Source organism: Drosophila elegans, unplaced genomic scaffold (genome assembly GCF_018152505.1).
Source record: "Drosophila elegans isolate 14027-0461.03 unplaced genomic scaffold, ASM1815250v1 contig_183, whole genome shotgun sequence".
Classification (NCBI taxonomy): Eukaryota; Metazoa; Arthropoda; class Insecta; order Diptera; family Drosophilidae; genus Drosophila; species Drosophila elegans.
This window is the reverse complement of record NW_024545550.1, coordinates 7,765,289-7,779,488: the sequence shown is the minus strand read 5'-3', so window position 1 is coordinate 7,779,488 and position 14,200 is coordinate 7,765,289. Positions and strand designations below refer to the sequence as shown.

The window sequence follows — 14,200 nt, the reverse complement described above, 5'->3', positions numbered from 1 at the left end:
AAGTAAATTGTTTTAAAGTAAGCAGGCTAAGCTATTTAAGTCGAATAACTTTTAAAACAATCCAAATTTTTCTAAGTCTAAAATATAGAAGTAATTTTCTAAGCTTTAATTGTATGATTTAAGTAATTTTTTCTCTTTTTGAGCTGTTCTTTTAAAAAGTATTCCTTGTCATCCAAATACAGAACTCACTTCCATAGCTGTTCTTTAACGTCATTTAACACTTCGCCAGAGTTCAGCCATTTTTCATATATGTAGCATTGTAATGGCAGAATGTCACTTTAACAGAGCCACAGTGTCATTGAATTGATTTACCAACGCCCATTGCTAATTGACAGCGGCATTCATTAGCCTCTTCCTCTTCCTGCTGCCAAACACCCGATCGACAATTGACTGAGGGGAAAGGGGTTTATTTGGGCTATTTGGTGGGCAAGGGGTTATCTGGGGCGGGGCTTTTGGCGACAGGATGATGATGGCGGGTGCAAACATGCTGAGCACACAGTTGCAGTTGCATGTGCCCCAGTTTCCGTGACCGCTGCTGCCACTGCTGCTGCCTGCCATGAATTTCCCGTTTGCTGCTGCCGATTTCCTATTTTTTCGCTTTTCCACACCACTATGACATAATGACGCGTCGCTCGGGTTTTTGATTGATCGATCGAGACGAGACAAGACGGAAACGGGAATGGGAATAAAAACTGGATACAGGACGAACAGGCTGAACCACCAGCTAGGTGTCAAAATTGTTACAAATCAATAAAAATGCAAAGTATAAATATAACTCACATGCCTGATTGCTTTCATTAAAGGCCTCTTGGCGATTTGTGGTTGAAATTTTAAACTCAATTTTTAAAGTAACACGTTATCAACGCTTAATTTAAAAAAGTTGATACATTAGAGATTGGGTTGGTTTTTGACATATTTGTCGATACAAAACATTCTTAGTAAATTTAAATTAATGCCTCACATATTTTTTCCTTAACCAGTAAGGTTGACTTAATTGCCTTTATTCCCTTTCCCACTTGAAGTAATAACCCAAACTCTTCCAAATGAATTTAAAATTTTTTTTTTATATATCATACTCATCGCAGCATTGAAACCGATATAAAAACGAAATAAAATACCGAAAGTCTTTGACAAGAATTTGTTTAACAACTAATAATTTGTGGCCTCCAATGTGGTGGTTCGTTTCCAACGTGGATTCGACGATCCTCCCCTACTTAAGTCGCAAGCATTACAACAGTTACGTGTCCGTGTTTAGTGTGATTGTGCAGTGTCCTGTTTATGGTCCCTCATCCCCGATTCGAGGATCAGAAGTCTGCGGTCGCCACTTCGATGGATCGATGGCTTGTCTCGAAATTTTCGATTTGTAACCGCTTGATGGGATCCAAATCAGCGTCTACGTCTGCGGGCACATCTACTAGATCCTCGGGATCTTCTGCATCAGAATCAGCCTCGCATTCAGATTCTAAACCATTGTCCTCGTTATCCTCGGGCTTCGACTTCTCTTGCCGATTGTTGTTTTTGAGCCGCTTTTTCTGTTTGTCCAACCCGATGGCGCGAAACTTGACCCACATGACCCTGGTCGCGTAAAGGGCCACCGCGGCGGCGGCCAGCCACGGGTTGTTCATCATCATTCTGGCGCCCGCAGTGGTCGTGTCCATCGGCGCAGCGGTGGTGGTATCGGGCATTGGGGCTGCCCCATCCTCACCGGCTCCTGGCGCCTCCTCACCTCCGGCTGCTGGTGACTCTTCTTCACTCATCTTGGACTGGAAAACATTAAAAAAAATATTTTATTATTTTCGGTGGCTAAAAACCGAAATATCACTGTCTAATTTTATCTACACTCTTCAAAATTTTGTTGTAAAAAAATTTTGAAATTTAAAAAAAAAGTACTGTATATTTTTCACTTCTTTTTTTTTTACTTGCCTGTTGTAGTTGAAAAAACGGCTAGTTGAAAACAAATTTCTCTTATTGTAGTTGTTAACGGTTGGGGTGATGGCGTTGGAATGAGGTGTACTGCCGACCAGATGTTTCAGGCCTTGGCATTTCAAAAAATCGGCCTGCTGAGGTTGAATTTTAAATTGTCAAGGCAGCAAGTACAATGGGATGAATTCCTTTGTAGTAGAATATAAATCAAAATAATTATAAGTTGTCAAATCAAAGAAAAGATATCTAGCTCCCCAATAAGGAATATACAAAAAGTAACCTATTTGCCCCACTGTTCTTTCGAATAGCCTGCTAAGGTAAGCCTGGAATATGGTTTCAAATTGTTTTAAGCCATTTGGAGCTGCAAAAGTAATGATATCTGTAGAGTGTATACCAAATGAACTGGCACTCCGTCCTTTTCCATGTCTCGGTTGGTTCCTCGGTTGTGTGATTCATATTTCATAAGTTGATGAATTTTGTAACAAGTTGTCACATTTGCCAGCTGAGAGAGCTGCATTACTCCAACTTCCCCTCAGGTTATCATTTCGGTCTCAGCCAAGCGACAAATGACACAACGCAAACAAATGCAATTCGCATTTGCATTTCAACGTGTACGTAGGAATGAGCTTGTTTGACAGTTTGAGTGAGTCTGCACATGTGTGTGCATCCGTACGGGGTGGTGTTAATTTCGTACGCAAACATTTCATTTTCGTTGCCAGTTTTTACTTTAACCACACAACGACTTCCATGCAACCTTCGCTGCTAATCATTTTTTTTTATCTTTTATTATACACTTTTTGTATCTTTAATATACACTGTAACTCAGAAGGTTGGAGTATGATTTCCATTTTAAAACTTAAGAAATATACAACTGCATATTTTATAATATAATCTGGTAAGTAAATTAAAATTAGAACACAATTTCTAGTGTTATTTTTAAATTCATAGGTTAATTGAAGCCCAATGCTTGCTTCTTGAACACCTGAACATGATGTCTATTATTTCCACTCCAGAAGGTATCCAATCTCTCATCTCTCCTTGAGTTTCGACGAATCTCTCCTCTCCAGCCTTCAATATGTCACGACTATCAATTTCGGCTCCATTCCGATTTCGATTGGATTTGGATTGTTATGTGCGGATAAGTCATAAACATTCAATGTGCAACGTGGCGTATGAGCAACACACGAAATCCATCTCGACCTGCCAAAGATGTAGATTTTGATCGATGCTCATTGCGTAGCTGAAATCGAGAAACCATCGAGAAAGCGTTTCAATTTCAGTTGCTACAGCAATGTGACTAGGTAATAGTTCATCAGAACTTTGTTACTTAAAAGAATAAAGCATCTTTATTTAATTTTACCGTTGACATATATTTAATCATTGCAAAATCAAATATTTAAAGCCCATAGTGGCGGACTATAATCTTTTTTATTCCGGCAGTTGGCGATTAAAATCATACGGCGAGAACAATGAGTGATATTTCACGAGGCCTGCATAATTTACCGCTCCGGAAGTCGCCGCGGATGTCGACGGTTTAAATGCGGCGTCTGTTTTTCCACCCACTGCCGCCTCCTACACAATTTTCCTACCCATAAGTAGGCTACACCAGGCGACTTGCACTTTGTTTTATTTATCCTCCTTTTTTTTTGTTACACTGCCTGCATTGTTAGCCTGCTGCCTTTGCTTTGCTCTGCTATTTTTTTTTTTTTTTTGGCAGCAATTTTATTGTTGCACAAAGTTTCCAATTGCACAATGAAAAATGGGGAGGACCACCCCCAAAACTTTCTGCCGACGCCCCCAAAGTTTTCTGGGCCTCTGCAAATGCATTAAAACAATGCCAAAATTCGGAGGCCCAAAAAAAAGGAGAAAGAATATGAATATGGTGGCAGTAGATAATAGGGGGAAATGGCTTACATCCCAGCCCGGCAAATATTAACTTTTGTCATCTGGTACCTTTGCCAAGTCCATAAAGTAACATTGACATCTTGATTTATGTATCATCATGTCGACAATCCGCATAGACAACTTTCTGGTAATTTTCTCTATGAACTTTACCTCCTTAATGGGAGTTTGTTCATATATTTTATTGGCCTCAATGGCTCGTATTTCCTCCCGAACACACAGCACTTTTCGCACGCAGTTTTCCGGCTCCATTTTCCCCGTTCCCTCTCCCCTCTCCCCTTTCCACTAAAAATTCCCAGTTCCCTTTGTCATTGTGAATACTTTGGGTATTTCGCCTTGAAAGCGCCATAAATCTTTTTATGATTTTAGCTTCTCCTTCGGCAATGACTTGATTCGCCTTTTTCACAGTGATTGTTATTGCGAATGCGACTCCGAATCCGACGATTGTGACGCATACAAATTTCGATGTGTTTGTCACTAATACTAGCAGATCCTGTGACCCAAACCACCATGCAATTTTACTAACAGATATACCCTATATAGTTGGATTCAGTCAAGATAAGTGCAATATGAAGTTCTTTAAAAACTGTTATATAAATTAAATTGTGTCTAACAAATTTATTTAAATATGAATTTTATATTTTTCTTTGCAAACTGCTTTTACTTAAATAGTTTTTTTTTTCGTAAAAAAATAATTGTTTTGGCTGAGCTGCTATTTAATAGAGTATTTTCTAAAGTATTCAATATATCTTGATCTTCGTTGATCTACACTTTTATTCCAAAATATTAAGCAATATTTGTTTAAGGAATGTGTTCAGTATTAAATGGTAAAGCAAATACTTAATATTTACACTGATTATAAAATACCAGTCCAACCAGAAATATTTTTTATCAAAGGAATTAAATATAATTTTAGTTTTTTTTTGTAGCACTTAAATTTGTTAAAATATCAACAAAAAAACCAAATTTACTACACCCAATAGTAAAATTTAAGTTTAGTTTTAATAAGTATGTCTTAAACATAAACTGCAGACGGTATTAAAGTATAAGTATTAATTCAAGGCCTAAGGCCATTTTTTTAAACTCGTGGTAATAATTTAATACTACTTTTATTGAGTTTTAAATTTATGTCTGAAATCTAAGATAATTTTTTTTTGGGTGTACGATTACTAAAACTATTAAATAAGCAATCACAATATTGCCCTTTCCGAGAAGTGCCAGTAGGTAAGATTTTAGCATAGGGTAACCTTTACTTCGATCCATTGTAGTATGCCCCATTTAAGCCATTTTCAACAAACATTTCGCGGCAGCACGCAACGCCATTTTGGCGACGAACGCCATGAAAACGGAAAATGGCCCAAACACGCGACATCCCCAACTGACGGGGAAAAAATGGTTCTAGGACGAGAGCTCCTTTGGGCCAGCCCACAATGGCGCCAATGGCAAAAACAGAAACAACGGCAACAACCGGCTACAAACGTGGCCATAAGAAGAGCGCCACAGTTGGTTTGGGTTCGGCATAAGCCAGGCGCCAGCAAAGTTGTAAAATCGGCAAATGGCATATAAAAATCGCTGGAATTGTAGTCGTCACAGTTCACAGTCAGAGTCGGATTTGGATTTGGATTCGGATCTGGCTTTTGGACTGAAAGCGCCAGCCAGACTAGTTCCACTTCCTCAAAATGCAGAAGAGTTGGGCGAGGTGAAAGGTTATATAGCGTGGCAAACAAATTCGCTTGATTAATAAATCGATTTGGGGTCAGCGATGCGTTGTTGAGAGGATTATAAAATCAAAAATGTGAGAGCTGCAAAAATGAGTGAATGGTTAAACTCGCTCGCTATTATAAAACTTTTACTGGCAGTTAAGAGTTAATATCCTGAAATTTATATTATGTCCCACAATTAAGAACAGCAAGCTTTTATTTCTGAGATTATTAAAAATTAAGAGAGCATATCATGAACTCTTTTAAATTACCCTCAACCAATGATGTATGGAGTAAAAAGTCTTTACCCAACTGATCCAATCAATCTTAATTAGGCACGCGGCAAACTCTTGACATGGCTTTAATATTCACCATTAGAACTCTTTAAAATTAGATCCTAAGGGCCCTGTAAAAAATCGCCGAGTAATTAAGGTCAACGTGTGACAAAATGCTTGTAGCCTTGCTCATTATTTCCTCTTTTACTTTTTTTGCGGGCATGAAAACTTTTATTAATTGTATGACATAAGCCCGATGGGTTGGGAAAGGGAGGAAAAAGCGTGAAAAGCTGGAAAAACTGGCACAAATCATTACACACGAGTGGCAGGACAACGTTGACAGCGGCCAATTCACACACTCTCCCACACACCCGCACAACAATGCAAATTAGCGTAGCCGTTTTATGCAATGCCATCGAGTCATTAACACATTGACGTCCTTCGTCCTTGGTCCTGGATCCCCGAATCCTGAGTCCTGAATCCTGGTCATGGGTCACAGTTCGAGAGTTCGAGTGTGCGTGTGGACAAGCATTAGTGTCATCAGCATTCGTGGCCCGTCACATCAACACCATTTTGCAAGGACGAGGGACCGGCGGTGAAAGGACCTCATTTCGGTCTCATCCTCGTGCCTTTACATTAATTGAAATTACCCGGCTGACACGGAAAAAAGTCAAACGATTAATGGGTTTTAGGGACTTAAAGCGTCGCGAGTACTTTCAATCTCAATTCGCTTCCATGCACGAGGCTGCCTAATGAATATTGATTACTACTTGGATCCTTTAGGATTAAAAACGTAGCTTTAAATGCGATTCATAAATAGAAAAATCAGTAAATATTATTACCATAATTACTTCAACCAACTGAATTATTAACACCCAAATAAAATGTTATGTTATGATTTTTTTAACCTTGTTTAGATCTAAATTATAGAATATTTTGATTTCCCTTCTTCAAGACAAAAACTAAATTCTGTATCATGTACGAGGGGACCTAACTAATATGGTTAGCTTGGAATTCATAATCTAAAAATCGTTAAATAATATAACACAAAAACTATAAGCGATTCAACACTAAATGGTTTGAACTCTATCCAATTTACACAAACTTGATAGCTAGATAACTTCAGTTAAAAGTGCATTTTAAATGACCATCAAGCCGAGGTCCATTAATCGAGTCCTTGTACCGCCGAAATTCATCTTGAGAGTTGGAACCGCATTCCTGATGCCATTGAAAGATTCTCCCCAAGCCTACAATCTAAACTCGAGCACATCGTCATCATCAGCAGGTCTCGAGGACGACAAACGACACGAAATATGGAAAAATGAAAAGGAAAATCCGGGGCACCCAGCTGCCAGCCAACCAACCATTCGTCCATCTATCCATCCATCCATCCATCCATCCATCCATCTATCCAGTTCAAAGCCAGCTGCAGCTTAATCCCAAAGCTTTGGCATTGCTTTGGATCAGCCACTACACAGGGTACAGAACACTGGGTTCTGAGCACTGAGGGCATATATATAGAGTGCAGTTCAGGTGCAGGTGGATATATGTGCGATGATAACGATGATGATGATGATTGCGACGATGGCGGCAAGAACGCTTGACAATGACGCCATTGAAAGCACTTTTCCCTGCATTATGTGGCTGTGTGAATCCGGAGCTGAAGGCACAATCTGAGGTTGGGATTGCGGTTTGGTAAGGATTGAGTTGAGTTGAGTTGGCTTGGGTTGAGTTGGGTTGGGTTGGGTTGGACTGAGGGCGGGGCAACAGTTTTCGGTTTGGCAATCAAAAAGTCATCAAATATGAATTTTACGCTATAATTTTTCACCTGAGCGGGGCATCTGCCACCTCCATCCACCAGCACCAACGTTTAGCTGCCATTTTTATGGCTTTTCAAGCTTGTGCACGCCCTTTGGCACGTCTTTCAACTCAATTGCACTTTTGTGCATTTCTTAAAAAACTTCTTTCCATTTTGTATGGCTGTGGCCACCACCATACCATATATGCGAATCTGTAGACAGATGTTGGCAGACACATTCGAATTGATGGAAGTGTGTCCTGTGGCTTTCTCGCAAAATATTCAATTCAATATACGCATGTTGATTGAAAGCGATTGGGAAACGAAATCAACTGAGAAGTGGCGAAACTTGAAGGCAAACTTTACGGATAAAGTCAAGTGTTGAGATATCTGAAAGTTTTTATTTGTACAGCTTGGTATTAATCGGTCAGGGGATTAAATCCATGAACCTGTGAGTTTCGGAATTCGGTAAACAAAGTTCATGGCTAATTAGATGTAAATTGTGTTGAATAAACATTGAAAATTGAAAATGTTGGCAATTAAAATGTATATAACATAGAAGGTACTTAACATTCATTCAAAAAGTTTAATATTTATTTTTGTTGTTTAATGGCCGATTATCTTCTACCTTTTATTCTGATAATAATTCTTTAAGTTGGTGGAATGTTGATAATAAGGAAGATAAAACCCTTCTGAAACCAAATTTTAATTGATTTAGCCAAAGAAAGACTCTCATATGATTCCCGTATATTAAACACGTTTCTTTCGGCATTTTACTTACATTCTCTTATTTTTGTTTTTTTTTGGGTCTGTTTTGTTTTTTTTTTGTTCAGCTGCTCAGGGAACTTCTGTGCTCTTTGCGTTGTGCAAAAATTAAATTAAAGTTTATGCAAGCGTAACGGCAGCCAGCAAAAATCATTTGCCACAAAATCCACTAAAACCCAATTTTGTGCCAACAAATAAAATGAAACACGCACAAACAGCAGCAAAGGCGGCGGCAGTAGCCAAGTATCCAAGTAGCAAGTAGCAAGTAGCGAAGTAGCAACAAAGAGCGAGTCCTAGGCGAGCATGTGTAGAAATAACAGGACCAAGACCAAGGCGAAGAACCAGCCATCCAAGGACCAGACAAACTGATGCACCCATGGAAAAACCAGAAAAAAAAAGGCAGCAGCAGCAGCAACAAAAGCTAAAATCTGCCTCAAGACGTTGCAGTAGTTGCAAAGATACACTGCCAGAAAGTTCCATGCGAATATATAAAACATATTTATATTAAATATATATAAAATATTTATTCTAAATCTTGTTAAGTAAGAATATGATATAAGTTATTTCATGAATCTAGTATTATCAATTGAATTAACACAGTGAGATAAAAGCCTAGACTGAAACTTTGAATATAGAAAGTGTTAAAAAAACATTTTTTCTTTTTGTAAGCTTAAATATATTAATATATATTTAATAGTTAATTTCATGAATCTAGTATGATTAATTGAACAAAACAATTAATACAAATAAATAATATTATTTTAAAAATGCATCCCACAACAGAACAGTGCACCCTTCTAAACAAGTCTTAAAATAAATAAACACACTAACAAATTATTTTAATTAATAAAGGATTTATTAATAAACTTATTTTATTAATTTCTCATTTATCTAAGCCTTCAATAATTCTATATTATTATATTATTATCTATAATAAATAAAAATAAGATCGTACAAATAGGTTTAAGGTATCAAAGGATGTAATGCACTAATTTTCCTCAGTGCAGAGAGGTGGAAAAAGGGGTGGCGACGTGGTTGGCTGGAGTCGGGATTCGGTTTTGTGGCTCTGACGCAGATAAGCAAAAGTTTTGCTCAGTTCTTCAGTTGAAGTTGATGTGGGGATGTGGAGACGTGGAAATGCGAAGATGTGGAAAGGCGAAGATGTAGAAATGCGGACAGGAGAGAGTGCAGAGTGGCAACCGAATCAGAACTGAGAAATCATGTCATTTGGCAGGCAGCGCCGCAACATTTTGCCGCTTTTAATGTTAGCCAAACTGTCAGATGATGTTGTCTGCCCGTCCGTCTCCTTCGTCCGATCTGTGTTTCAATATATTTCCCACTTTTCCACTTAAACGCCAAACAATGCGACTGTAGCTGCAACATGTTGCAACATATTTAAGCTGCGGGGCTCTTTAGCTATAGATTTTTTAGTTTTTGTAAGTGGCTTGTTTTGGGAAGGTTAGCCCACGACTTACAAATTTCAATTTTATTTAACCTTTATTAAATTTTTTTACACCTTTTTCATGTGGGCTATTCGTGAGTTTTCCATAAGTATGGAAATTAAAGTAGAATAAATAAAAAATGCTCGAGTTAACAATTTTTCACGGCTTCTTTTTCGTTCTTTGCTTTTAAGTATATAATTTCTAATTAATTTCGACTCCACAGCTGCGTCTTCCTAAATTCATCGCCATTTTTGTTGGCTTACTGACTCCACTGCCCACAACCGATCCAATCCGATTTCCTTCCGGCTTCGGCTTCGCTTCCTCGGTAACACGAAACGCCATTGCGCATTTTTCAAATAATTAAATGCTAAACATGAAGAGCAGCCAGCCAGCCATCGGGTGAAAAAAGGGGCGAAAAAAGGAAAGTTGTCGCGACATCAAGATGCCGAGATACGTATTTTTTTGTTCGCCTCCCTTTTGCAAGCTCAAGTTGGGAAGCAGATCACAATGATGATGATGATGAAAGTCAAGTCAGTCAAGTCGGTGGCAACTTGAAGCCAACTTAGCCAGTCAGCTGAAACTGTTGCCCGGCCAAAAAGGTAAGCTGCACCGGCAGCACAGATAAACCTTTATCAAAAGTTGCACCGCCCACTCATCACCGCACCCCTCCCCCGCGATTATCTTTCCAAGTCAGTTGCCGTAAGGCGACACTTTTAGTGCACTCTGCGCCGTGTGACAGCTCACAAACGACAATGGCACAAACAAACAGGGAGGCAAACAAACAAACAAATGGGCAAACGGGACGGCACTGCTGTCCTTCAGCTGCCAGGATCCACTGCTTTGACATTTACCACCTGGAACATTTCTTTTTCGTTCGTTTTTTTGTGTAGGACAAAGTTTTACCAACTTATCACCCACTTTGGCATTGAATATTGCCATGGCTTGGCCGCTTCTCAATTATTTGGCAACTTATTTGCACGCAGAGAAAGTTAATTATTTAAAGATCTGACAAATTATTAACTTATTTATAATTATTTTATTTGATCAATAAACTAAAGTTGACTACATTTCTTTTTGTGCAGTGATAGGATCTAAACTTACTCAAGCTTAATGCTTTTCATGATCTCTGGTGTTGATATCCCCAGCCGCTTGACTAAAATTGCGCATACGCCACGAGGAACGGCCGACAATCGCATAGCAGTGACAAATGGCAAGCGCTAAATGGCGCATCAAGGGGTGCGGTAAAATAGTTAAGATTTTGCCAAGAACATTGTTAATTAGTAATTGTGATATATTTTTTAATCATATTAATACATCAATATTCACTGAGCATATAATGCTGACACTTATATTTTTTTTTTAATTAGTTAGTAAACACTTCTAAGTTGTTTTATATTGTATTATGTATGTACATTAAAATGTTATTTAATATTTTATTCAGTGAATAAATAGATTATTTCGGATTTGCCTCGTGAAGTGCTTTATCCACTGCATACCTGAACTTATCAATCTTGTTATCAGAACTTTTTGGGCAACCCTCGACGTGCAGTCAACTGGCTCATTCAAGTATCCTACTTCATTTCACTCATTAAAAGCGGAACCCGGGATGCGGCAGAGGCAATGATGGAATGGCAGCACAATCAGCTAACCAAACTTAACCAGGGAAATTCACCCTGCCCCTCCCCCTTCCCTTGTCCCTGCCCCTTGCCCCCTGCCCTTGCCACCTCTGTACACACGCATCCTGGCTCAGGACCATTAACGTGTGTTCAAGTGCGAAAAGGAGTGGGAAAGGTGCGAACACTTTAAACGCAGACCCAAGAGAAGGTCTAATGGCAGCTTGTATCTGCATCTGTTTTATGTACATATCTACAAATCTGCATTGCACACTGAACTATAGAGGTAGCTTTAAAACAAAATTTACCAAACAATCCTTATTTCTTTTCGGTTCATTCAGAACTTAATTTAATTTTGTTCTCAAGCTTTTGACAAAAATAAACAGTATTTCGGATATGGCAAGAGCACTCATTAAACAAAAAAGGAATGTTAAACCTTACTAAACTCACAATAAAATTTTTTGTGGATTTTGCCTTTTTATAAAGGATGATGATGATCTGATGAAAAAGATTTTTTGCAAAAAACTGTCGAAAATAAAAAAGTTTAGGCTTAAATGCTTAACGGTTGCGAATGCATGGCATTCCCTATTTGCTTCATTATTTACCATGTTATGGCCAAAATACGTCTTTATGTGAAAAGTTTTGGGTATTTAATCAGAATTAGGGTTTAAAAAAAAATATGAAAGCGATTACGAAACCTCAAGATATGTTGAAGCCATAACGAAAAAAACAAAAGTCTCAAAAATCAATTCAAATTTTTTTTAAATATTTTAAAATAGAGTTCAAAATCTTAAAGTAATCGGATCGGGTTAAAAAAAATAATGCTAATGTGGCTTTGCATTCGTATTAAAGTGTGTCAAAATGTATTTTCCCCTAAAAACCAGAACAAAATTCCAATAGTTGGTTTCATCAGTCATAGAGGAATGTCCTCTTTAGAAAGTACGAACCTTCCAGCAGAACTGCCTCCCTGTTCCGCAGGATTCATCTGGGTAATCGCGATGAATACCTGCCTGCCAAGCTTGGCACGTTCACGCCAGGATTGTCCGGTGAGATCGGTTTCCAAAAATAAATAGATCAGAATCTAATAAGTGCGTTTTTTAGCATGGGTACTACATGCACCACAAGTTTAAAAAATGTATGCGTAAGCGATACGATAAGAAGCAAGAGTCCGGTGTTATAAAAAAATGGTTGGACTCTTCGACGAAGAAACCGCGGACTACAAAGAAACCACCTATGACCAAGCCCACAACTCCATACGAAGGTGGTTGGTGGTCCTACAATGCCGGATACGGAAGGGACAAGTCTCATCCTTGATACGAAAAGGAAAAAATAGAACTTAAGTGGCTTGAATTTATGAAACATTACTCTTACTTTGATAATTTTTGTAGTTTATTTTCAAGACTCACTTTTTAAAGCTAAATTTTCGGCTTTTTTTTGGGTGTTGGCTTAAAAATACATTTTATTAGTCTTATATATAAGAACAATTATAAAAAAAAGTTATATATAAAATTTAATAAAATTAGTTTAGCCATAATTTTTATGAAATTTTGTAGCCTAAATTCTTATAATATTACCAATCACAAATTATAATATCATAACAATAATGCAAAATAAAAACAAAAACAAAACAGTAAATTAGTGAAAACAATGCATTGGCAACGGTTGTGTTACGGATTTTAGTTAAAACATATATAAGCCAGGAATGGTAAAGTCAATCAAATCAACACGTTTATAAAGTGTCCAGCAACAGGTAATATAAAATGAGCTATTTTATAAAATAGGATGTTTTGAAGGATTGGTTACTTCTTATGTGTAAAGAAGTCAAATTTTTAACAACTTAGTATGGGTATTTAAATAATAGTTTTCTTGGTTGAATATAAGGTTTCTTTAAAACTGGAAACCTTTTCTTAAACTTAGGAAACTAAAAACTAAAAGCCCCCCTTTAATTTTTCATTTCAGGTACGTTCGCTGATTTGACGACAATGAGGGAAAGGACACTTGCCAAAACAAATGTCACGTGAGCCACACAAACTTTTTCTTGCCCCCCTGAGCTCTGTAAATCTGGCTATGGTTTTGTTTTTCCTTTGCCGCTTCTGGTTCATCATGGCAGCACATAGAAATATTTGGCTACCCAACAGCATAATTTTTTTTGTTCGCTTTTCCCTATTTTCTCGTGATTTTTTCCTTCGCTCTACGATTTTCTCTCAACCCGATCCGTGATTTGGCAGCCTGAAATCACGTAAGCCAAAGGGGGAAGGGGAAGGAAGTTCCGTCATGTGTCTGCGTCTACTTTGCTCTGATTACAAAACCCAACAACAGATTCACTGCGAAAAACAAGCAACAATAATAAAATATCTACAGGCCACTCAACAAATCACAAGCGTTTCAATTTAAAATTGTATAGATTTATAGATTATTTGAGAATTTTATGCGACTAAAAACTTCAGACCAATTAAAAACATTATTTTTCAAGATTATAGTTTTCAAAAATATGTGTTTAAGCTAAAATGAACTTAGTTTAGAGCTAGATTCGTAAAGATTCGTACATATTCTTCAAACTAGAGAAACAAACTATTATCATTTTAACATAAACAAGTGAATAATTTTTTTTAGCTTGATATATACCGTGAAAGTAGTTTTAGAATTAGTTGCTTTTTTCCCTGTGTGGCAGCAAAAACAATTTGGCAGGCGGGCTCGCGCGCTTTGTTAACGCCCGAGCGACCCTCGGATTCTTTAGATGAGGATGTGGATGAGGATTTGGATGTGAGATGCAGTTCAGCCA

General features: G+C 37.8%; 2 protein-coding genes and 1 long non-coding RNA gene across 3 annotated transcripts; 2 read left to right on the top strand and 1 right to left on the bottom strand.

Annotated features, from left to right (window-relative positions):
- Window positions 1-1,044: 1,044 nt before the first annotated feature.
- LOC108144260 lies at window positions 1,045-2,024 on the bottom strand. Its single transcript, XM_017268942.2, has 2 exons — window positions 1,924-2,024; window positions 1,045-1,763 (listed from the first exon to the last, which is right to left on the bottom strand). Exon 2 carries the CDS (start codon window positions 1,755-1,757, stop codon window positions 1,305-1,307), a length of 453 nt encoding a protein of 150 aa, XP_017124431.1. The 5' UTR covers window positions 1,758-1,763; window positions 1,924-2,024; the 3' UTR covers window positions 1,045-1,304.
- Window positions 2,025-12,313: 10,289 nt separating this feature from the next.
- On the top strand, window positions 12,314-12,838 carry LOC108144284. Its single transcript, XM_017268972.2, has 2 exons — window positions 12,314-12,464; window positions 12,520-12,838. The coding sequence occupies exons 1-2, from the start codon at window positions 12,342-12,344 to the stop codon at window positions 12,730-12,732; spliced, it is 336 nt and encodes a 111-aa protein (XP_017124461.1). The 5' UTR covers window positions 12,314-12,341; the 3' UTR covers window positions 12,733-12,838.
- A 280-nt stretch (window positions 12,839-13,118) lies between these two features.
- Window positions 13,119-13,792, top strand: LOC108144286. Its single transcript, XR_001774352.1, has 2 exons — window positions 13,119-13,168; window positions 13,378-13,792. It is a non-coding gene; the product is annotated as an uncharacterized LOC108144286 (long non-coding RNA).
- Window positions 13,793-14,200: the final 408 nt, after the last annotated feature.